At 40.6% G+C, this 23576-nt stretch overlaps 2 protein-coding genes across 3 annotated transcripts in view; one reads left to right on the forward strand and one right to left on the reverse strand.

The window, feature by feature from the left end:
- Nucleotides 1-1310, reverse strand: part of LOC105354225 (peptidyl-prolyl cis-trans isomerase FKBP8-like) — a 35250-nt gene extending 33940 nt beyond the window's left edge. The window contains exon 1 of one of the 2 annotated variants that reach the window (XM_023955828.1): nucleotides 914-1310. The gene's annotated coding sequence lies outside the window, so the exon portion shown is untranslated. The remainder of the gene's footprint in view (nucleotides 1-913) is intronic. The other variant, XM_023955826.1, reaches the window with a different exon arrangement.
- On the forward strand, nucleotides 68-22716 carry LOC101159914 (RNA polymerase II elongation factor ELL). The gene is made up of 12 exons (XM_004070024.4): nucleotides 68-342; nucleotides 3765-3812; nucleotides 13440-13567; nucleotides 13996-14150; nucleotides 15719-15960; nucleotides 16398-16522; nucleotides 17727-17841; nucleotides 18907-19363; nucleotides 19796-19859; nucleotides 20208-20379; nucleotides 20476-20520; nucleotides 20703-22716. The coding sequence occupies exons 1-12, from the start codon at nucleotides 205-207 to the stop codon at nucleotides 20811-20813; spliced, it is 1800 nt and encodes a 599-aa protein (XP_004070072.1). The 5' UTR covers nucleotides 68-204; the 3' UTR covers nucleotides 20814-22716.
- Nucleotides 22717-23576: the final 860 nt, after the last annotated feature.

The raw sequence follows: 23576 nt of genomic DNA on the forward strand, positions 1-23576 counted from the left end.
AGCTCTGTCACAAACGACACGGGGTGGCCAGCATGACTCACCAGCAGGTTGACATTTAATAACATTTCTTTCTCTAAAACCCCACTCTATCTTTAAAAGGGAGCGTGCCATACGTGCGTGCGTGCGTGTGTCTCGGCCCCGCCCACATTCGTCTCCTTCGTGACGTCTCAGTCAGAATGTCGCCAAAAGGCTTTAGTTGTAGAAATGGCAGCGCTGAGGCAGGAGCATCGGTATGGACTCTCCTGCGGCAAAATCAACAAAAACACCCCGAACCGAACACTTTATCACGTCAAACTCACTGACACCGCCATCCGAACCCTCGAAGCCTACCAGAACTTAAAGGTAAGAGATTGTCCCTCTTCTCTTTCTTTGCTTTTCCCCGCATAAAAATTGTTCGTCCTTTTTTTCCACCCCCCTCGTCTCCTTACTGACTCCGCTGGAAGTGTAGCTTGTTCTTTACATTAAAACGGAGGAAAAGTAAAGTTGAAACACTTGATAGAACCGGTTGTGAGTTGGGGCGTTATCGACAGCAAACACGTAGACTGCTTTAGTTTTGTAGCTGTTATGATGTCAAGCTTACATTTCTTTCTGTCGAAACATGTTAGTGGGTTGACTTTATGTCCAATGGGGGAAGGTTTCTAATAAGTCGCATTCATTAGCTTCTGAGTGAAAAAAAAGTCACGTTTAACGACTCAATTCGTGTTTTTAGAAAGATCGAAATGTCAAATAAAACCGAGTTTCTTTGGCGTTGCAATCTGGTCTGTTTCCATTAGCTTGAAGAATGTTTTGTGATTTTTGACGCGCATTATTTAATCTGTTTAAAAAAATGTTTATAAAGACTTTCGTCTGCTTTTTTTTTCTCGGGCTAGCTTATGAAGAAGCTTCTGGCAAGTGAAACGTTAGACTTGCTTACCGCCTGTATGGCTCTTAAAATAGACTGAAATAATGTTGCCTCCACAAATGTACAAGTCCTTCTTCAGAGCCTGATAAGTTAGTCCCAGCTATGACGAACCAAAATGAGACTTGTCTTTTTGTTGTTGTTGTTTTTTTCTTCTTCCGCGCTGTCAAAACAAATAGTTCTTTTTATTTGGAGGGGGTGGGGGGGGACGCAGTCCTGCGCCATGCTAAAGTTGGACTTTGGTGGTTTAGCTGTGTAGTAAACAGTGGGTTTTGGTGGCACCGCTCTCCAAGTTGTTGCTGGGCCCTCGTGTATTGTTGTTTTCTGCCCCTTCATTTGCCTGGAAGCCCGCCCCTCTGCGCAGCTCATTGGTCCGTGAAGCGGGGTGAACTCCGGAGACTCCCGCAGTCTGACAGCTTCCTCCAGCCCCTCAGCAGGCAGAGCAGAGCAGAGCAGGACGGGACAGGGCAGGACAGGGGGGGGGGGGGGGGGGGGCTGCTGCCAAAGTTTTCCATGTCAGAGACCACCCCCTGAAAAATACCGGTTCAGACCGCTCGACTCGCACGAGCTCTCAGCTGAACAGTTTAAGCAACAACTGAGATTTCATTATTTTTGGAGAGGAGTCCATCAAACCCTGGACCCCCCCGCTGCACATCATGCTAAATAAAGTCGGACAATAACTGATACTGCAGCCACAGAATGGATTGTAGAGAAGAACAACCTAAATAGCTAGACTTTTAAGATAAAGCCAGAGAAATTTCTAATAAAGTTTAAAATGACTTGGCTATAACTTTGCTAACCTAGCAGGGTATAAGTTAGACCTGCACGATGAGGAAAACTCGCGATATGCAATATTAGTGATCAATATTGCAATGACGACATAACTTGCAATATACGAACAAATAGCAAAACAACCGAAAACATTATTTCCATTTCACTGCAGTTCAATTTAAACAAGAGTCAACATACATTAAATTATACTCCAGATGAAACTAGTCTACATGGGAGGCCAGCATCTAACATAAAAGGCCATCATCTGATCGGTCAAATGCATAAATGGATTTATTTGATTAGCTAAATACTTAGAGCTGCCATAAGATCGTTTTAGCACATTTAAAGTAACCAAGTATTGCCATTTTCGCTGTCTTATGCAACATGCATAGTGTGCAGCTTGAAATCGCGATAACGATAAATCTGCGATTTATTGTGCAGGCCTAATATGAGGATTATTTCAAATGGCAGAATTCCATGAATTGTTTTAATGTCTCTTTTTAATATGATTTAAACTATGTTCCTCAATAGGCTTTATGTTTACATTCGTTTGTCTGTCTGTCTGTCTGTCTGTCTGTCTGCATTGCCTAGAATGCCTGCTGTTGCCCCTTATATCAGTTCATATTCATGTATAAATGTTTTCATAGAAACAATGAACAAATATTTTAACTGAAACTTAGGTTTATTCAAATTGTGAACGAAACTCAACCAATTATTTTAGTGAAAACTAGTGAATCTAATTCAGTTGTTTTTTAGGTTCATTTTTTCAATACTGTAATTTCCTGAAAGGGGATGATTAGCTATTTCAGAAAGCATTAGACACTTTTATCCCCCACTTTTCAAATAACTTTGGTCGTAGATCATTTTTTCAAATTTCTGTCTGAACAATGATATTTCCAAAAAAGAAAAAGGTTTGTGAATTCATCAGCCACCAATGCCAGAACTGTGTTTAAAACTTAAAAATAAGGGATCTTAATTCATGCTTTTATCTGTTTGTTTCTTATGACTTCCACATGTTTGTGCAGGTGTTTCTGTGGGATTTTTCCTAAAATAACTGGAAAACTCAGAAACAGTAATATTCACACATGCAGGAATCAGTTCCAAAGTGAATACACAAAGGCTGCCTTGGAGACAGAAAATAATATTTATTGTAAATCAATAAATAGTATAGAAACAACACATAATGACATCATAACATATTTCATTGTTTTTCAGCTCAACCTGACCGTAACCTTAAATGTACAAATCCATGTGAACCAATAAACAAAATTTGTATTTTGACATTCCAGTCGTTTATGTTTTGGAATTATGTGAAATGAAGTAAATCCAATCAGTGTGATGATACCTTTCAGATAAGCAATGTAAAATATCAAGTGGTGGGTTTTTTTCTTTGGGAAAGCATCTACGGTACTTGTTTCAATGATCTTATAAAAACAATGTTATTTTTATGCTAGGAAAATACTCTCCTTATTATAAAAATTGACAAACATATCAGATTTAAAAAGAAAAATATTTAGACGTAATTAACATGATATTCGCTAATATTTATTATTCCATTCAATATTAAAACAAAACTATCATTGATAGAGATAAAATTTTCCAGAAATATTAACAATAAATCAAGAGCAGGAAGAGAAAAAGCTTTATAACACAGGGATGGGGATGGGCGGGTGTTCGGTGAAGGTGTACTAACAATTTAGAGCCTGGTGTGCGTCATTTGGCTCACAAAAGTTGCATTTAGTTTAAAATAAATTAATTTCAAGTGTTCCCCCTGTGGTTTAACATGTTCTATATATTTTGAGGAGAAAAAGCAGACCAACATACAAACAGGATGTGATTATAGCTTATAGAGTGATTAATTATGCAGAATTATCTTTAATTTATAATCAGCCCTAAATCAAAAGACTTAGTGGGGAATGGCAGCTCCATTTCATTTGATGGTCAAACTCTATCGAGCTTTGTGTGATACACTGCTGTTACTTGGGAAGGAAACGCACAGAGGCTTGAAAAATTCGGATGCACTTTCATCTGCAACACAAGAGATGTATGGGGTAGGTAATTGACATTTTGTGTTTTTGCTTCTCTCTCTCTTCAGGCATCACTAACAAATCAACCGGCAATTTGCTTCAAGGGAAACCAAGGGGTAAGATGCTTTGCATGCTCTTCTTTACGCTTCAGAATTGCAACTTTTACTGTGCTCCATCTCCTTATTTTAGACATATTTCATTTTTAAACATCAATTAGAACTAGCTCGTGCTGGTTTGCGGCGCCTTCCATCCGTGAAACCTGGGTTCGACTCCGGGCTGCTCCCTGTTCCCTTCTCTACCTCTGCCGGTTCCAAGCCCGGTTTGAGAAGGTTGCGTCAGGAAGGGCATCCGGCGTAAAACATTGCCAAATTTACCATGCGACTTGTTCGCTGTGGCGACCCCTGATGGGAGAAGCCGAAAGTGGAAGAATTAGAACTCTAAAAGACACATAGAAATTATTTAAAAATGTTCCTTATTGTGAGATGCTGCTATCATAATGGGTGGGTTAAAGTGCATTAAACAAGCTGCTTTATTATTTTAATATATTTGTCCAAAAGATGTTTATGCTCTAAATAACATTTTTAAAAATCTTATGGTAAAATGTAATATTTCTTAGAGTGGCTGGATTTAAAACCGTATATGTCTGGCTAAATTAGCTTTTTTAGTATAGCCATCTTTGCATTCATGATCATGTCTATAAGCAGCGCTGTAATGCCTCCAAGAGCCGACTGAATTGAAGAAAGTGACTTTGGTCTGTACATAAATGCCAGCTCAGTGTGCTCACACGAACCCCGGGAGCCCAAAGATTGGGTATGCTTTACCCTCTGGCTGCTAGACAGGTTACTGGGTCAAGCTCTCAACTGGGGAGGCTTTGTTCTGGTGGTGGTGGGGGGGGGGAGGGGAGTTGGCAAACCCAGGGGAGCCCCCACGTCTCTGTGCCTGTTGTCTCTGTGCAGACATGAAAGGTCTGAAACGCTGGAGTGGCATACAAGCGATGGAATTCTCATCCTGGTAATGCATATGTATCGCCACAAATAATGGATGTAAACACGCGCGGACATCTGTGAAATGAACAGCAGATTAAGCTGTTTAGAAATGTTCCCACAAAAACAACAGAGTGACTAATTTAAGTGGGCTTTAACCACTGGATAGGATTTGGTGATTATATCTTGGTAGAGCCATTACATATTCAAATTGCTTCACAGAATTGACGCATTATCCCGTTCCCCATGCAACAACGGTCCCAAAGCTGGACGAGTGGGCATTAATGAGGGAGCCGCAGCCATTGGTGGTAGGGGAGGCCATATTAAGCTGTTAGTGGGGGGAGGATGCAGTGGAACATCTTCCCCCTGGCATATAAAAAGATCAAGAGGACATCCAGTGTTGGTGCTTAGGTTGGGAAATGTAGCGCTTCTACCAGTTTGTGGAGCATCTCAACAAACTGCACAAGGTTCAATAGGTCATGTGTCCACTGACAGCTGCCAACCATAGAGCCTGATCACAAAAAACCACAACTCCTTCTTTTTGATCCCTATCCTCGTTGGCTCATGTCACATTTCCTGTAAAGGGAACTTGCAAAGCCACAAAAACCAGAGGAATTCTTCAAATCACTGTCCTGGCGCCAGTCCAGGACTTGGCGGCGTCGAGGGGCCAGAGCTCCTATCAAGAAATAGCACACAGAGGTTTTCAGCTGAATTTTTTTTCTTCTGCCCCTACATCCTTTTGACCCACTATTTTAAACTGCCTTTCCGAGCTTGTAATCATGCAAAGAAGGACACAAGCTCTAAGGCCTCTGAACGTGGCAATAAAAGTACAAAAGAAAAAACAATCACTTTTACATGCAGTAGGGCAAACCAACTTTAAACCAGCATCAGAGGAATTTCTACTGAACGGGTTTGAAGCATTGAGGGGGAAAAAAGAAATTCTGGATTACTTTGAAATCACAGAGGATTAAAAAATGCATTCAGGGCTGGTCTGGGTTCCCATGGCCTGGAATTTCACATCGTAGTGCCTATTTTCTTTTGGGCATCTGGACCACCACTTAGATGTCAGCTGTTGGTGACTTTTTTTTCATGATATGTATTACTTATGCTCACAATTGTTCATATTGGTCATTTCTTCATAGTTTTATAATTCACCACAATACAACTTAGTTTAATGTTAAATCGCTCCCGTTTCATGGTTAAAATGTTCTATACCATCTTTTGGTTCAAGATAATGACAGACGGGGACATTGCATATAAACGGTGTCACTTTGTTTCAGTTGTTTTATTGCTTTAATTTCCTTCTTGGTTCATAAATGTTGAATTGCTGTTGCTACGGTACTTGTTTTTGTTTATAGCCCTGTCTGTTTTTATGTGCCCAGCTGCCACATGAGTGCAGCGGCGTGGGGATGAGGGGAATGTAGAGGTGCTTTTAAGGATATTCTCATGGTGACTCTGTGTAAGGGCAGAGCTCTCCGTGGGCTCCCTCCTGCCTGCCCTCTTGATTATTGTGCCATTTCACCCCATGCCTTGGCTGCATCCTTAGGAGACGTCAGGGCCTCTATCTCACACATGGCTGCTCTGACTCTACCCCCACTTTGCCTCATGCTGGCAATGAGAGCAAGCACTTGCACTGTCGGTGTGTACGTGTGCATGCTCACGCTTTTTTTTTTTCCTGAAAAGTAATTAGAATAACAATAACAGGAATGCAGTTTTCGAGTTGTTTTCTCCCAGTGGCAAAGGAGCGACAAGGAGAGCTGTCCCACGTGTTCCTGAAAGGGCACACGCCACTCCATTCATCCAGATGTGTCAAGCAAAGCAAAAATGTTCCCTGCTCACCTGTGTTTATGCAGAGGCTGTTGTGCTGAGGAGGTTTTGGATCATACAGGATATTTTAGGAACAAATCTCATGAGATCCTTTGGTGCAGGAGGATTTTCTCTAAACTCATCAAATCAACATTGGATAATAATCGAACGAAAGGTCTAAAATCGGAAAAGTAATCAAACATAAAGGAGAAAGAAGAAAAGCTGTTGTTTACAAGAAAAGACCAATAGGTTTAGTGTATCATTAAAAAGATAATACAGAATATAAATAAAGTCTGATGCAATCAAATTTAGCAGACAGGCTTTGAAGGTTTTGGAATCAATAGTTACTGTCTTTCTTTAATCATTTTTTTAATTCTGCTATTAGTGGCAGAGGTAATAATTACCAGATCATTTTTTCCTTGCTCCTGTTGTTTAGCAAACCAGATTGCCAATAAACATCCATCAAGTGTTTTTAGTTAAACAGGTTCATGCTGGTGGGGCTTGTGGCTACAAGTAACACTGCTGATCATCAACAAGTGAGCTTGTTCCCAGCTCAGAGTTAATCTCAGCTGCTCCTGATACACATCTTGAGTCAGTATTACAATGAGATGACTACAGCTGTTTTGGGGACTGGTGGAGTTTTTTTTTTCTTTTTTTTTAACCAGACACTCCCATGGGTGCTTAATAGTAATTTGGCTCCACCAAATGTTATTTGTCAGTTCATTTAGGTCCAATGTTCAATTCTTTTCCCCATTAAAGTCTCTTTATCAGGTTTGTCTTCTAATGTATGATCTTTGAAGGGAGTAGTCGTTCTGGTGACTTAGTGGTTTGTAGAACTGCTTAAGTGAAATACCATACTGATGATGTATCCAAGGTAAAGATTGTTATAAGAAACATTTTCACTTGTAAACATTGAAATACAAATGAGTACAAACTTGCTGATCAAAGAATACATTCTAGTAATGTCCAATTTGTTATTTTTAAAAAGTGACCAAAGTCAACACAAAACAAATGTCAATATAATTGCCATCTGTATCTGTTTTGTCTAAAAAGGGAAGGTGCTTTCAAAGAAGGTTATGGGCTGTCGAGAAGGAAGAAATGGCCAGCATTTGTTGAAGCTGACAGATTAGTCATTGCTTCTTGGAATATGACGGATTCTGCTTGGCATAACAGACAGTACCTTGGGGGTTGTGCGACAGTTGCCCATCCCCATATCCCAGCCCTAACTCCTGTGTGCCCCCCCTCTTGCTTTGGCTTTTCCTGTAACTACCAACCCCCTTTCATGAAGACTCTCAAGCATCATCTTTATATCAATCAAAGTTCAAACTCTGAGAAATCTAAATTGTTCTATTTGGCTGATGACAAAAAAAAGAATAATTCTAGTATACAAATCCTAAGGCCGGTGATAAGAAATCATACACTGATTTTGGTAGTTTCATGTAAAAAATGTAATATTTTCTTTTGTCAAAACAATCTTCTATCAATTTTAAATGTTGGGGAAACCCATCTATCAAAACAAGAAGAAAAGGGATTATACGACACTTGCCTTTGTCAACATCCACCCCCCTCCCTCTACAGAGCTACACATTCCTAGACGAAGAGCATTTAGGGCCATCGTTCATGCGCCGGCTCTTCTGGGAGTTATTGCCACCCCCATCCCCTCCACGCACAGACCAAAACTCCCAATCCCTCCCTTTTACCACGCAGCGACACACAGCTACACGTCCCTGCTGTTCATGAATAATCCAGGCAGCCTGACAGGCAATTGCACTCAGCTTTGTGGGGGAAGAAGCTAGAACAAAAGACGGACAGCTCCCAGAGCAGCTATGGTTGAGTAGGTTCAGATGAGAAGACAATAGTAACTAGTGTCAGTACAGACAGCGGCATGAGGCTTCAGATGAAATCCCATATCCAGGCTCCTGCTCCCGTCTCAGTGCTTCCATGCCAGATACCACAGCTATCCTTGTTGCCCTCCTCTGCAGAAAAATGAAAGACAAAGAGGAGCCATTAACTCATCTTTTTCTGCAGGTATTCAGTTAGGACAACGCAGGGCAACAAGTCTCAAACATTCTCTCCCTTTCCTCAGAGCTAGGACCATTAACTCTGTTCAACTTTGGTTAACCTCATCGAAGGCGAACTGTTAAAACAGGGTTAGACTTAAAAAAAAATTTTAAAAAAGAGAGAAATTTTACAAGAAGAACCACCAACGGTGCCCTTTGTCCTTGTTCAACTGCTGAGCCCCCTGCAAAGTTTTTTTTTTCTGTTCCAGTCCAATTCACACCTTAAAACAGCTTGAAAGTATTTGACATCTCCAAACACACGGGCTGGGATTAGCAGATGTAGCAGGGATGCAGCCACACAGGCAGTTATTGTATTAGTCTGCGCAGTTCCTTGTGGGAAGGGGGGGCTGACAAGGAGTTTGTGATTGCCATTTGGGTGATGTCGACTGTAACTGTAGAAAGAAACTCAAAAGCCTACACTTACATGCATACACTTCTCATTTTGTTTACATCTAAATTTGATTAAAGTGTCACAAGCATTGGCTGTCTATGACAACTGGAATAGATAACCCCTCACGTTCCAAATAGGAAGTACCTGCTGGTTCCAAGATGCCAATGTCCCATAGACTTCAATTGAGCAATACACAGCTAGTTTATTGGTCATTTCATTTGAGAGAATAACCATTCTTGCTCTATTTTTTTAACATGTTCTTGCTAATCCTAATGTTTGTTTCTTTATATTTTTTCTTCATTGTAAGCTTTTCAAGTTCAAAACTGACCAATCACATGCCTCAGGATAAAATGCCATGCCTACTGGCCCCCATGTCGCACGATCAGAAACCTTTGGCAGATGTTTTGTACCCCACTTTCAAGTGGTAAGGGTGTAAACGTCCAACAAGCTCACTCCTGAATGACGCTAATGGTTGCCATAGAAACACTGACCCTGACCAATCAATGCTTACCAGTGTCCTCAGGATTCATACTGTGAAAAAATGGAGCCTGACTGGACTTCATTTGGTTGGAGCTGGAAGTAAACCATTTTTAATGGATGATGTTGTCCTCACTTGGTCCAGTTCTCATATGTAGTTAATTGTCAAAAATTATCATTTGGCTTGGATCTGAATAGGACAGGATCCCCCTGATTAAGTCCTAATCAGAATAAATTGCTTAAGTATCATAATCTAAAGGAATGTTAGCTGAATCTTCTTTGTATGATTTCCACATTTTTGTGAAGCCCATTTTATTTATACATAAGTTTAACAATTAGCTGTTTTTTTGTGTGTGTATATAGGTAAGTGCTGCCACTGTTCAAGATGAAATGGGTTACATTTGACCCATAACAGAGCTTCTAACATGACTCGGCAACATTTATCCAAAAATTGGAGGAGCTACAATTTTTTTCCTCTTCAAGCTTCAGATTCTAAGCTTTAGTATCTAAAACCAAAGCTGTTTTTATTTCCATTTACCCTATAACTTTGTTGTGCGTTTGTACATTTAATACGATTTTTTTTGCTTACTCATTGCCAATGTCATGTGGAGATTTTTTTACAAAGTCTGATTTCTCTGTTGACATTTTGTAATTTGACATCTTGATATCTGTCCTCAGGTCTTCGTGCGACCTTTGAGAACATAAGGTTTCCTCGGCCAAATAATAACAGACACATACTTACACAGCCACAGGGGATCAGGCCACAGCTCCATATGGAGATGCCAATGACTCAGCGTCTATGTAAATCTACACCTACATCTTGACTGACAGAAGCTCGGGGATAACAAACCTGTTTGCACAAGATGCGTCGTTGATTAAAATCTTTAAAAGTCCGAGCAGATTGCATGAGGGTGATGAATGACATAATAACGTTGGTTGGAGATAATGAATGTATTCTGCTGTGCTGTCAGTTTGCGTTGGTGACGCTCAACAGTACACTTGCTGGCTCGCTGCAGGGGTGATGTAAAAATGACCCCAGTGGACTTGTTGAATTGCGGTTATCTGGCTATTTATTCAAACTTTCCCCTTTGTCCAGGTGTGCAATCTAACCCGTATATAGTGTTAATTAATTATTTTCCAAATACACCAGTACCATTATCATGTGCATATGGGTACAAATTCAATAAAAAAACATTGTGTCAAACAGGAATACTCCACATATTAGTGTTGCAGCAGATCTGAAGAAGCCTCCGACTGAAGATACTTTGTTGTTTACCAGAACACCACTTAGAGGATGTGCTGTGGTGTTCATTATGTTATGCACCTCATGCAACATTCCTCTCACCACAATCAGTTCCAGCATTTCCAGACTCATACCAGCCCTGAACCAGACTGCTTTTATTAGCTTGTTCAGCTTTTTTCCACTCACTGCCTCTGATGCTGCTGCTCCCAACAGATGACAGCCTTTAAAACCCAAACATTTGGACACATTAAAGAACTTGGAATTCCTGGAAAAGAATATTATGCTTTTTCTTTTGTAAACTGCCTCAATTGAGCTTTTTCCAGTTCCGTTTATTTGACATCTGAACACCCAAGTCTCTATAGTTCTCCCCCAAATCCACCTGTTTTCCCAGGATTTTTCTACTGTTAACTTAACAACTCTCCTCATGACCTGTACTCTTACACACATGACAGACTCTTTGTTTAAAAGTGAGCACACAATGCACGCAAAGGTCAGTTGAATGTAGACAGTTTGCATCAACCCTCTTATCTTATTATACTCCCGAGAAGCTAGTTAGTGTGGTCTCAGATGACCATATATTTTCTAAATCTGGTTGTGGCAGAACACACAGCAGCTGTGTTGCTTCTGATGTCACACAGGCGTACAGTCACCTGCTATACAGTAGAATGAGAGCTGAACTTGTGGTTTTGCGATTAGCTCGAGAGGCCCTACTTGAGGAATGAGGGGCTGGGAACTAACGGGTTAAATAACAAATGCTTAAAAAGCCTGAGAAGGAGGCTGGGAATAAAGTCGGGGCGACCTCTGAACAGTCTGACCCGAGTGACACTGATTAGAATGTGAAGTGTGCACGGTGCCATGCATGATAGGGGTGACAGACAAACCCAACCCATGGTGGAGGGGGACTGCCTTTGACTTAAAACAAAAACAAAAAGGACATGGTGGCTCTGGCAGTATTGCAGTGGTGATTGTGTATACGCTACATGCCTTGGCCTCATTAAAAAAATAATTAAAATGCAGTTTCTCTGCATACCTTTCCTGTCTGCTTTGGTGACTTCTGTTGTGCCATTTTATAAATGGTTTCCTAAGGACGTGTTCTTGTTCTTTGTTGTTGTTGATATTATAGATATAATGATATGCTTATTAGCATAAAGGAACGGCAGACACATGCACAGTACTTCTGCTCATCATGTTAACACTCAGACGTAAATAGGTCAAATTTAAGGGTCAGCTGTGCCTTAAGTATCCCTGCCCTTGTGGGTGGCTTTGCATTTTGTGTTGACATGGGGGGACTTGTGCACTTGAGGGAAAGCTGGAGGCGGTTGGGGGGCAGGGTAAGTGGGATTCATAGGGTTTTAGAAAAGGAGGAGGGGAGCCCAGGACAGGAGCTGTTCATTGGCTCTGTGCTGTTTAAAAAGGAAAAAAAAAATGCTTGTGGGTTTGCCGCATGACTGGGTATTTGTGACAGCTAAAGTCCTGCCTGACACATTTGCCAGGGTGGCCGTGCTCTCAGCCACACGGCTCGTCGCCAATCAGAAGTAAAAGGGAATATTTTCTGTCTGATTCCACCCAAACAGTTTAGATGGAGAAGCCTCCTTGATATATGACTGAAAGTAGAGAGAAATATTTATCTGATCTCCTGAAATTGTTGAAAGAAATATTTATTGATTTTTCAAACAAAGAGAGACTTACAGACTTACATTAGCACCTCATGTACTTTGAAGGACATTTTACCTGTTGGTTAATGACTTTCTATGTTGAAGTAACCTTTTTGTGGAAATGGGTTTTTAGGTCATTTTATGTAACAGCTCCTTTGCAGAGGTAGACTTTACCCACCTGGCTTGTTTGTTGGAACAGTAGAAGTCATCAGGTATGAGAGAAACAGCTGTTATGCTTTTGTTTTACTCTCTTTTCTGTTCATTACTAGTTGCAGTTTTAACCAAGGCATGTTAAGAGACTTGAGCGATCAATTATTTAGGTCACGTCCTTTGCACAAACAAAGCCAAACGTTAAAAAAATGCAATGATGTGTCTATGGGTTCCAATCAAATAAACGGCTTTGTCATCTTGCCGATATCAGTTTTTTTTTTAGATGACTTTTAACATGGTTTGCTTCTTGGAGAGATAAAAGGGGCTTATTACATAACTCACTAAACAATGAAAACAATGCATGGCAGAGAACACTGGACAAGCACTGAAGGTTACGTATAAGCATATCCCTGCTGGGGTACATATGAAACTTTAAACTGGGATTTAGACGCTAAATCAATTATATAAAAATATGACAACATACACAAAACAACAAATGTATATAAAGAAAATATTATTATTAATATTATTAATGGTTAATGCTTATGTTTTCTTTTTGAAAGGGGAAAAAGTACAATTGAATTTAGGACATGATTGTTGGCATTTTTGTCCACTCTTTCACAGAAGTGCTTCAGTTTGTTGGGGTTTGCAGACAACTGTTCACTCACAGCTCTGTTGACATGATGGTGTTTTATTTGCTCTGAGGTCTAGACTTTGACTGGACCATTGCAACACTGTTTTCTCTTATTTTAGCCATTCTATAGATTAGTGTCAGTCTTTTTTTTGTGCTACAGTGTTTATCTGAGATTTCAATGTAGATTCCCTTTTTATACAGATTATGGTACTATTGACTCTGTCACTTCAAGAGGACAAAACGCTAAAGTTATGATTTATTGTTAGCAAATAAACCTCTTTTTAAACTTCTCAGATTTTAGTATTAAAAGATTTAAAAGCCGTTTGTGTGTTTTTCTGGTGCAGTATGTAAAGATCCCAGCTCCGAGTCCAGAATCTCCAGATGGATTCAGAGTCTTCTCCTTCTACTTATCCAGTGACAGCAAAGACAAGCCTCAGTCCAGCTTTGACTGCATTCACCAGTATGTCTCAGGGTAAGTGACAAATCCCACATTTTTACTTTCCCAACTCAAAAGTAAAGCGAAGAAAGGACCTGATGACAAGTGGCTTCTCTCATCAACGCCACAGGAGGCAGCGCCACTGCCAAGCTATTGACAACTGCAATTATGGCTAGAGGTTGTCATGCCACAATTGACCTCAAAGGTGTGTTAAGTAATGATTGAGAACAAAGGGCCCGTGTTTTTAGCTGCGTAGGCTCACAAAACTGGTTAGCGGGTTACATTAGTGCAATGCTGTTATATGTCAGGTGGGGAGCTTTGCATTTTCTCTCAAAGGGTTACGATTCACAAGACTAGAGGCTGCCGAGTCTGTTGTGTGTGCTGATAGAAAAAAAATAAAAACAGCACACTGTTTGTAGCAATGTTCAGTGAGGTGGGTCACTTAAACGTTTTCCTCTATCCAGGGAGGGCAGGGATCACCTGGAGGGCCAGGGCAGCATACAGGATAAGATCACAGTTTGTGCTACAGACGACTCCTACCAGACGACCCGGGAACGCATGTCTCAGGTGGAGAAGGACATCTGGAGCCGCACAGCAATTGAGATCAAGCCAGGGCCAAGTAAGCTTTTGCCATGTTCCATCCGTCAGTCCCCTCAGAATAAAGTTTAGGTTTCTAACCAATCAGGATTTTTCTAGCGGGTAGTTGCCTAAGAGGAAAGTTATGGTGTAATTGACTTGTTACACCTTTTCCCCCCCCAGTCATGCAGTTTTTTTACTCTTGCATTATTTTGAACTGGATTGTTTTAGGCACTTGTCCAGTTTTCCTAACAGCATCACATTAATTAACATTTGCCAGACACTTGCCTGAACACGACACAAATGAACGCCGTTTTGACTGAAATGCAGCTACACGGACTGGAGCCTCATTTATTTCTTTTTAATAAAAAATATCAAATATAGCTAAACTAGCAGAGATTTTTGTCATACATTTTGCTTTGAAAGTTACCTGCAAAATGTTGGAAACCAGATGAAGCGGCTTTGCAAAAGATGTGTACTTCCACATTTCCTGTTTTTACCCAAACATTTCTTCCTATATGCTGTCAGTGAAATGAACGGCTGACTGCTTACAGTTTGAGCTACCCGGTCGTTGTTTTGCAGCACTTTTCTGTCTTTTTTTGTGGTACCGCAATGTTATACCTATCAAGAAAAAAGATAAATAAATGTCAACTCACAATTATAGCCTGCTTTAGAAAAATGTCCATAATTTAGATAATTGTGTGTCATTTGCGTAAGATGTAGAAAGATGTAAGTAGGACATTTGCTGGCACCTCGTGCTAGAACACGTGACAACACATAAATTAAACTTTTTTCTTTTTTGTAGAATCTCCACACCACTAACAGAGCCCACTTTTTTTATTTGAGCTCATAAATGTGTCTCGAGAACCTCAGGAGATGCTGGTAACTAAATGATTCTAGAAAGTATCACAACTCCTGAAGCTGTTTTTAATGTTTTTTCTAACTGGAAAGTGTTGCTTCTTGTTGTTGCTTGTCTGAAATGTTGCACTGCAGGTTGTTCAGTAAGAAGGCTGTGTTGGGAAGTCTTTACTTGTGGGACCCCTGCGTTTGTCTTAAATACCTCCACCACTGAAAGCAAAATGTAGTTTGTTTGTCTGGCTAAACAGTTATAACGAGATTAAAGCCTACAGATTCCCCCAAAACAAGCGAGTTCAGCTAAATTAACTCAGCAACAGGAAGAAAGGGACTCGGTTGGTGTGGCTTCCCGGCTCCTTTGTTTACATGCTGTCTCTGCCTTACATACATGCGACAAAGCTTCCTCTTTAGACAGACTTATGTGAGGTCGGTCCACGCAATCACAGATAATAAACAGCCTTTTCAGTAAACATTGTTATCGGTACTGCTTGCACGAATCTGACGGCGTTGCAATTAAGAGATGGAATAAAGTTTTATTGCCTGTGAATTGTCTTGTGCGGGCCTGCCTCTTGAGGGTTTTTTGCATGATATGCGTGTGCAGCCTCAGGGTTGAATCATAAATGACATGTTCAGTCAGATAAGCTGGAAGCGCGGTGCATGCAGTAAAGCTTTCTAAATCAAGACAGGATTCGGCTGCTTTAATCAAAGCCGCTTCTTCTACCGTTTGAAACCCCTGTGGTATTGTTTGGATTCAAGGCAGGTGTGTCAAAGTCCAGAGGAAGCATGGGCTGATGTCAGGACCAGATATCAGCAGTAAGCACTCCCCCAACAACAAGAGGGGCCTGCTCCCGAGCCCTGTGGCACACCGACCCCTGAAGGAGCGCATCATTCATCTCCTAGCCTTGAAGCCCTACAGAAAACCTGAAGTACTACTCTGGTTAGAGAGGGAGCGGGCTAGCCTAAAGGACAAGGCTGAGCTGATGCCAGTACTGGAAGAGGTGAGCCGCACTTGTTCTCTGATGCAACTACAACTGTTCGACAGCAAACGTTTAGCACGATTTTAAGAAATAAACGGTTCCTAACATGGTTGTTTGCTTGTACCCTGCTTGTTTCCACACACTTGTTTCCCACAGCTGAGAACTGTATATCCGGGGCATTTTCTGTTCACAACTGTTGGTGATCTTGCAATATGTCGCTGTAGTAAGAACAGCTCTTTAATTATCTTTTGAAAAACATGGTGTCACTGCTGCTGGCATCTAAAGCCTTAGTCACAACTGCCCTTTCGGGTGGAAACGGGCTGTCTGCAGGTAAAAAAAAAAATGGACAAGCTTGAACGGGGTAGTTTTGCAGCAGTTGGATTACTTGATGTGGTAGTCAAACTACTGTTGACACTTTCTATCATCTTTTTGTGCATTGTGGATTTATTTACTTTCAGGTTGGTAAACTGAATCCTAAAGACCAAAGCTATTCTCTAAAGGATGAGTTCTACAGATGTGTCCAGAAAGATTGGGCTGGTTACCTGGAAGAGGAGAAGCAGCTCATTCACAGACTCCTGATCAGGTGAGAAACAAAACCTGCTCTGATGTAGACTCTAGTAAGAAGATTGAAGTGTTTTAGTGCTTTCTCTGTGCTCTTCACAACCAAAAAGAGGCTAGCTTAGTTTAGCGTAAAAAAAACAAGTTTACACAGTTTTAAAAACATCCCAGATTCCGCTTTTTTTGTATTTATTCAGTCCATAAAAACCCATCTTCAGAGGAGCTTGGATGAGGTGACATGATGTGACTTCAGCTCCTCATTTAGTGCACAAAGGACGGCTTGGTGTTCGATTTCTTTGAAATAAAATTCATAGGGCTAAAGCAATTATTTACATTTCTAAAAGTGTCACAGACCGCTGTCTTTGGGAGGAAGGATAGATAGTGTTTTTGTAAACAAAAAAACAGAAAAAGGAACATGGAAGGTTCGCCTCCACTCATTACTTCCCATCGCCGATTAAAATCTCAATAGACGCATTAAAGCCGAAGAAAACATCCCGGCATCCTTTTTTGCCAAATGGCAGGAGTTGCAAGGACGAGCTTTGAGAGTGACTTTTCTGCTCTCATACCTTTCATCTGCCTGCCAGCAAGCATGTGGGCCATGTGCTGACCACACTTTTGGGGGAAAAACATGGCGGAACACATGGTTTGTATGATTTGTGTCGGTGCTGTAAATCCTGCTGGAAGATTTCACTGCCCCTCCCAAGTGTATAAAGCTTACAATAATAATAATAATTTGCCAAAAGTGACAAAGCTGTGAAAGCTTGGAAATATCTCTCTCTTTTTTTTTTCATTCAAATCCATTTAGTGCTTTTTGATGTCATATTTATGTGCTCTGGCAACACCCTAGAGTAAATGAAAAGGATCCCCACTGTGGGTTTCTGTAATGTCATCTGTTTGAGGAAGGAGCTGTAGGAAGCAGATTACCAGGAAAGTGGGTGGGGCCTGGCAGGGGTTATAGTCTCCTTCTTATTGTTGTTACTTCTGGATTATGTTCCGTCTTTGTGTCGTCGTCCCCGTTTCGCCAAGACTGACAGCTGCAGTAATTTCAGTAATCATTGCCTCTTCCTCCTCGAGTTTTTCTTTTAGTGATCGTTCATCCTCTTCTTCGTGAATCTGCCTGGGCGAGCGTTATGACATGGCATACCGTCTCTTCCTGTTTGGCTTCATGGGTCATTAATCTGAAGGCCTGTGTGCAACTGAAGGTGCTGTGTGTCTTAATCTTTCCTTAGGAAACTTCAGCCGTCGCACAGTAACCAGCTGAGGAGTCCCCAGTCCAACCATTCATTCCACAAATCTCCCGGGGACTCTCCGTTGCACCTCAGTCCTGCCAAAAACCTCTCCGTGGTAATTTTTCATTTGAACTTCCCTCATTCCCACACTGACACTTGGGCGTGTTTGTCGCAGCGAGCATTAAATTTTTATAGTTTTGTTTGACAGTAGCTGGAAACTTTCTTTTAGCTTTTACTGAAACTAAAGAGATATTTCCTCTCTGTGAGAAGAAGTCTAAATTTAGGCTTCTGATGAGAAGGATGATAAGACTACAAAGGCATGTACTGTAAATTTGTATGTAGATTAAATCTCTTCAGCAGGTTATAATGCAGTTTAGCCTGTCTGTGCCAAGAAACCCAAAAAACAAGTAAGGGACGCGAAGTGCGTTCATTTCTGATAATACACACTTCGAAGGCCATTATCCCGCTTATACCATGGTCACTTACAAAAGAAATTAATATTTAATCCGTTTTAAGTACTTATTTCTTGTTATTTTTCAGTTTAGATTGTTTTTTTCACAAAAAGTGGACTGTTTGGCTGAGCCACCAACTTCAACTGCAGCGGCAAAGGAAAGCAATATAGTGGTGGACAAAATTGTTGGTACCCCTCAGTTAAAGATAGAAAGTCCACAATGCTCACTGAAATGACTTGAAACGTTCAAAAGTAACAATACATTAAAATTTATTGAAAAGCATTGTGGACTTTCTTTCTTGAACTGAGGGGTACCAACAGTTTTGTCCACCACTGTATGCTGGTAGAGAAAGTTCACCTCTTACTGCTTGTTTTTGTCCAGATGATGAAGCTAAAGTTTGTTTTGAAGAAGCAAGCGCAGTGATACAGAACATTTTAGCCATGTGACCGGAACTTCTTTTTTAGGTGTGTGGTTATCCTGTGGTATATCACTTTTTAATGCACACCCAGCAGCCAATCAGAATCGAGTATTCACCAGGACCATGGTATAAATTGACCTTTTTTCCAGTTTTCTACAAATTTTAGGGTGTATATTTTTAGAGCTTGTCTATCATTGATCTTAAGAAGAATCTAAACTTGAGACAATTAAATGCAGGAAGTCTATTTATGTTCTTGTTTTTGGCACATTTCATCCTTCTCACTCTTGCTTTGTTTGCTACTTCCCTGTAGAAACGCCCTCTGACCTTGGAGACGTCCAACATCCAATCCCCGAAAAGACAAAAGCTGTCAGAGCAGTGTCAGCCCCTGAACTCGCCTTCCCACACGGACTGCGGCCTCGACAGGTCTCGCAGCTCCTCCACTCAAGCAAACTCTAACGCACAGATCAAAGCCGGACTCGACAAAACCAACAATCATCTCATGGGGATCCCCGATGATCTGTACTCGCCGCAAAAACTCACTCAGTCGCCCACCGTCTCTAAACTGGAGAGGACTGAGGCAGCTCCTCCTGCACCCAGCCCCAAGCCCCAACTAAATGACAGCTCTATCTGCACGGACCAGCAGTTAGCAAACGGCCAGCATAAAAAGAAAAGGTCCAAAAAACACAAAGACAAGGAGCGGGAGCGTCTAAAACCAGGGTGGATAGAGACGAGTCCAGACCTTAAGCAGAATCAAGAAAACCTTAAAGGTAAACCTCCAGAAAACTTCTCACTTCTTTTAACCTAAATGTGATGTTAAACAGCGAAATCAACCCTGGAAGTGTATGAATTATCTTTTTGTTTTGTTTTCAACCAGTTCCAAAAAAACGCACAAAAAAAAAAAAACAATCCACCAACATGAAGTTATAAGTTGGAGCAGTTCCTATATTTCTTGTGTGACAGCAGTTGGGTTTCTCCCTCCCACCCGGCAGCTTGTTGATGATTGACTGGAGAACAGCTGGGTGACCTATGGTCAAGCAGTTCAGCAGGCAGCCGTACGGCCTCTCTGCTGCACACGTCACGGCCCGCAGAAGCGCATTTCTTATCTGACGGTGTTAATGGCTCACATGTTGGAGGCTTTATTACACAGATGGCATTAACCCGTGTGGTGTGGGGGGGATTTTGTTGTTCTTTTTATACAGACCACCAGAGGGAGAAAACACCTGTTAATGGAACTTCAGCAGAAGAAGTGCCTGATTATTTAATGTAAGTTCACATCTTTATTTAGATCAAATTCCAAGAAACAGAGTTTGAAAAAGTGCTGGTGTCACCTGTTGGTGAGGAGCTTCAACCTCAAATATTCAGTGAAACGGAGGCGAGTGGAAGATCTGGATAAATAAGCTGCTGCCTAGCTTCACTTAGAATGACTCTGAAAACAAATGATCTTATTTCTTCCACTCATACATCTGCTCAGCACATCATGCTGTTACAGGAGAGACACAACAAGCTTTTCTGACACGCAGTGCCATCTAGTGGAGAGTTTGGAAACACCTCACTTTCGCTCCATTTTTAAAATATATGTATATATTTTTTAATGATAATTTTCTGTTTCAGAAAATATAGCAGCATAACCTCACTGGATCTGCGTCAACAGTACAGCAGCGACTTCTGCGCAGAGTATGACGAATACAGAGCCCTTCATGATAGGATTGGAGCCATCACAGAGATGTTTGTTCAGTTGGGCTCAAAGATCAACACCCTCTCCCCGGGAACGCAAGAGTACAAGGTACTGTCTGTGCTAAGACACTGCTAGAGCTGCCCCCACCGCCACAAAGGGAGCGAACACAGCACACTTGACACCCTTTGTCCTATTTTCTTTCAGCTCATGGAGGAGCAAATTTTACAAAAGTATCAGAAGTTTAAGAAGGTAAGTTCTCCTGTTGTTTCAATCAAGAACATGTCAAAGATGTATGAAAGAAGTACTCTTTTATTTCTAAGGATAGTTATGTGTTTGTACATGATCTATGAAGGACAGGGACTCCATTCAAATGTTAAAGAATAAAATGTCTTTGCTGATAATCTAAGAGTCTCTTTTCTTTCTTTTTTTAGAAGTTTCCTGGGTACCAGGAAGAAAAGAAGCGATGCGAGTATCTCCATAAGAAGCTGTCTCACATCAAAGGTCTGATCGCAGAGTATGACCAAGCACAGGGACTGTCCTAGGAGCCGGCCTCTAACTTTTTTTTAGCTGGGTGAAACACAACTGGACCAAAAGACTCCAAATGGACCCAAGGACTGCTTAATTGGGTCCAGAAGTCACTGAGACACTATTCACATCACTTCTCAGAGTGTTAATGGAATTGAGAAGTGTGGGTTTTGTTTTGTTTTCCTTCTTTTTTCAGAAGTGGGCTGAGACCGCCAACTTGTGATCAAATGTTACCGTGTGAGATTCTGGCTTTCAGCTCTGATCATAGCTAGATTCTGTTCTGCTGTAAAACGCTGAGGCGGCAAATGCCAACAGATGAGATCCTTCCTGCCTAACTGCATCCTTTAACTATATCTTATGAGAAATTTAAAGTATTAATTATGAAAAATTGAAGTGGTGGTACAATCAATCATAAGGGTATGAAAAATCTTTATATTTAAATGCAACAGCAAAAAAAAAAAGAGTTTATTCACTTTTGCGTACAGCACGCTCTGATGCATCAGTTCTTCTTTTCCTATGGTAAGATTAGCTCTTATTTATTTTAACAGTGTTACGTCTTTCAAACCAGATCCAAATGGACGAAACTCTTCATGTGTTCACGTTGATTAAACGTACATTTAAGACGCCCACAATCCTTCGGAACTTGTGACTCGGGCGCGTGGCTTTGTGGGGAAGTCGGAGTCTGAAGGTAGATCAGTGGTCTTTGATTGAATCCCTGAGTTTCCCCGTTTATGTCCTATTTCATTTCCACACCGTCGGTTCACCACAAAACCACTTTTCCTGGTCCAGCGATGCTGATGTTTGTGCACACTTTGCATCACTTTTACCCAAGTGTAGCCTACAGAACCATGAACTGCCTTCTCTCAACTCGTCTCTAAAGCCTTTAGCTCTCATGTTTACTAATAACGGCACTTCTGCCGCCTTTTTCTTTCTTTTTTTTAGTAAACTATCGATTTTAAAAGTTGCTATTTGAAAGGAAAAATAGTGTACAGGGTATTTATTTTTAAAAATCAAGTGTTTTTCCTATTAGATTTGTTAAACTCTGGTTGAAGTGGCTACTGCTTTTTATCATGGATTTGGTTGGAGATCATAAATTTTCATATTTTTTGGGGGTGAATGCGACAAAAACAAATGCCTTTCACAATTGTGTTTTATAAAGTCCAGCAGGGAGCGTGAGGACTGGTAGAGCTCATTCATGTCAGACCGCTTTGTCACCGTGAAGGAAGGAGCAGTGTGACCTCAGGAGTGGAACATCTGATTAACCAGACCCTCCATGTTTATTTCCCCTTTCTTTAGCTGTGACCATGATGTAGAAAAATCCATTTATTGTAGCAGAATTGCCGACTACTGTCTTACTGATGGCCTAATATGAGAGAATGAAGTGATTACTGTATGTCACACATTTCCATGAATCTGCTGTTCCCGTTCCTAAATTCTCCTGGTTTAGTCCATTTAAAAACACTTTTCGATCATTTTGTTTTTATTTTGAAGGACAGTTCAGTTACTGAGTAGTAATGCAACAATAGACGCATCTGTCTTAATTTTTGTATTTTATTTTATGTGTCTTAATCCTTTTACCTGTAGTTTTGTGCTTTTGTTTGTCATCATCTCCTGAAATTCAATTAACTGTTCGTTTCTGTCCAGACCTCCTATCAAATCCTGGCAGGAATCCATTCAAAATTAGCTTTATTCATTCCAGCCTTGGAACGACAACCCAAAAACCTTTGTCGGCTCATATCCAGCCACTCTTCAGATTAACACTAAATACTATTGTTGGTACTCGGGTGTGTTTCAAGGTTTAGACAGGAACGCGTTTGTTTGAGCTCATGTGACGGTGACTGGCACTGATCCCAAAAATAAAAAAGAGAGACATATTTTAGGATGTTTTAAGTGTTAGATGTTGCCAAAGTACAACGAAAAGGATCTCAAAGCTGTGCTATGCCAAAAGAAATGTTTCCCATCTTCAGCTTAGTGGAAATGAGGAATGAAAAGGAAAGTCTGTTCACGGAGAGAATTCTGTTGTATCAAAAAATTGAATGCACGTTTGTCAGACGTTCACTCATTAATTTATTAGTTCACTTTTTCTTATGGAAAACCTGGTATTTCTGATCAAGCAGGAATTCGTGTAAAGTTTACAACCATTTTTAAACCAGCTAGTTTTTCCCCAACTATCAAGAAGAAGGGTTTAAGGGAGAATAGGATATTAGGATTATTACCGTCAGTTTATTGCTTTTTTCATTATTGTTTCAGAAAAGCAGAAGCCAACTACTGAAGGTGCCTTTACATTCAGAAACCCAGGTTCTTATCATTTAACCATCACTGGTTTGCAAAAAGAAAACCAAGAACAAGCAAACTTTACAAACTTGTAGTTAAACACTGTTTCAAAAGTTCCCTCTCAGCTGCCTGCTCAATAGTCAAGGCACTGATGTGCGAAAAATGTTTGTGTCCAGTTATCTAGATTTTCTTTAAACTTTTCCTAAACTTTAAGGAAATTATCCTAAATATTTGCTTATCTGCACATTTGAATCAACATTTTTAGGTTTCAGAAAACCTTTTGGATAAATTAGTGTTTGTTTGTACTGGATTACCAACACCAGTGAAAATGTGAAATAAAGCATTTATCATTCAAATAAAATGGCTTTTTGATTACTAAGAACAAATCCATGTCTGTGTACATCTACTTATATTGGAATTCATCCAAATTCCAGCAAAACCCTTGAGTATTATGAAAAGGAATATATTATTGGTGTGTTTGTGTTGTGTCATCCTTTGGAGAAAGT

Source organism: Oryzias latipes, chromosome 6, assembly GCF_002234675.1.
Source record: "Oryzias latipes chromosome 6, ASM223467v1".
In the NCBI taxonomy this organism is placed as follows: Eukaryota; Metazoa; Chordata; class Actinopteri; order Beloniformes; family Adrianichthyidae; genus Oryzias; species Oryzias latipes.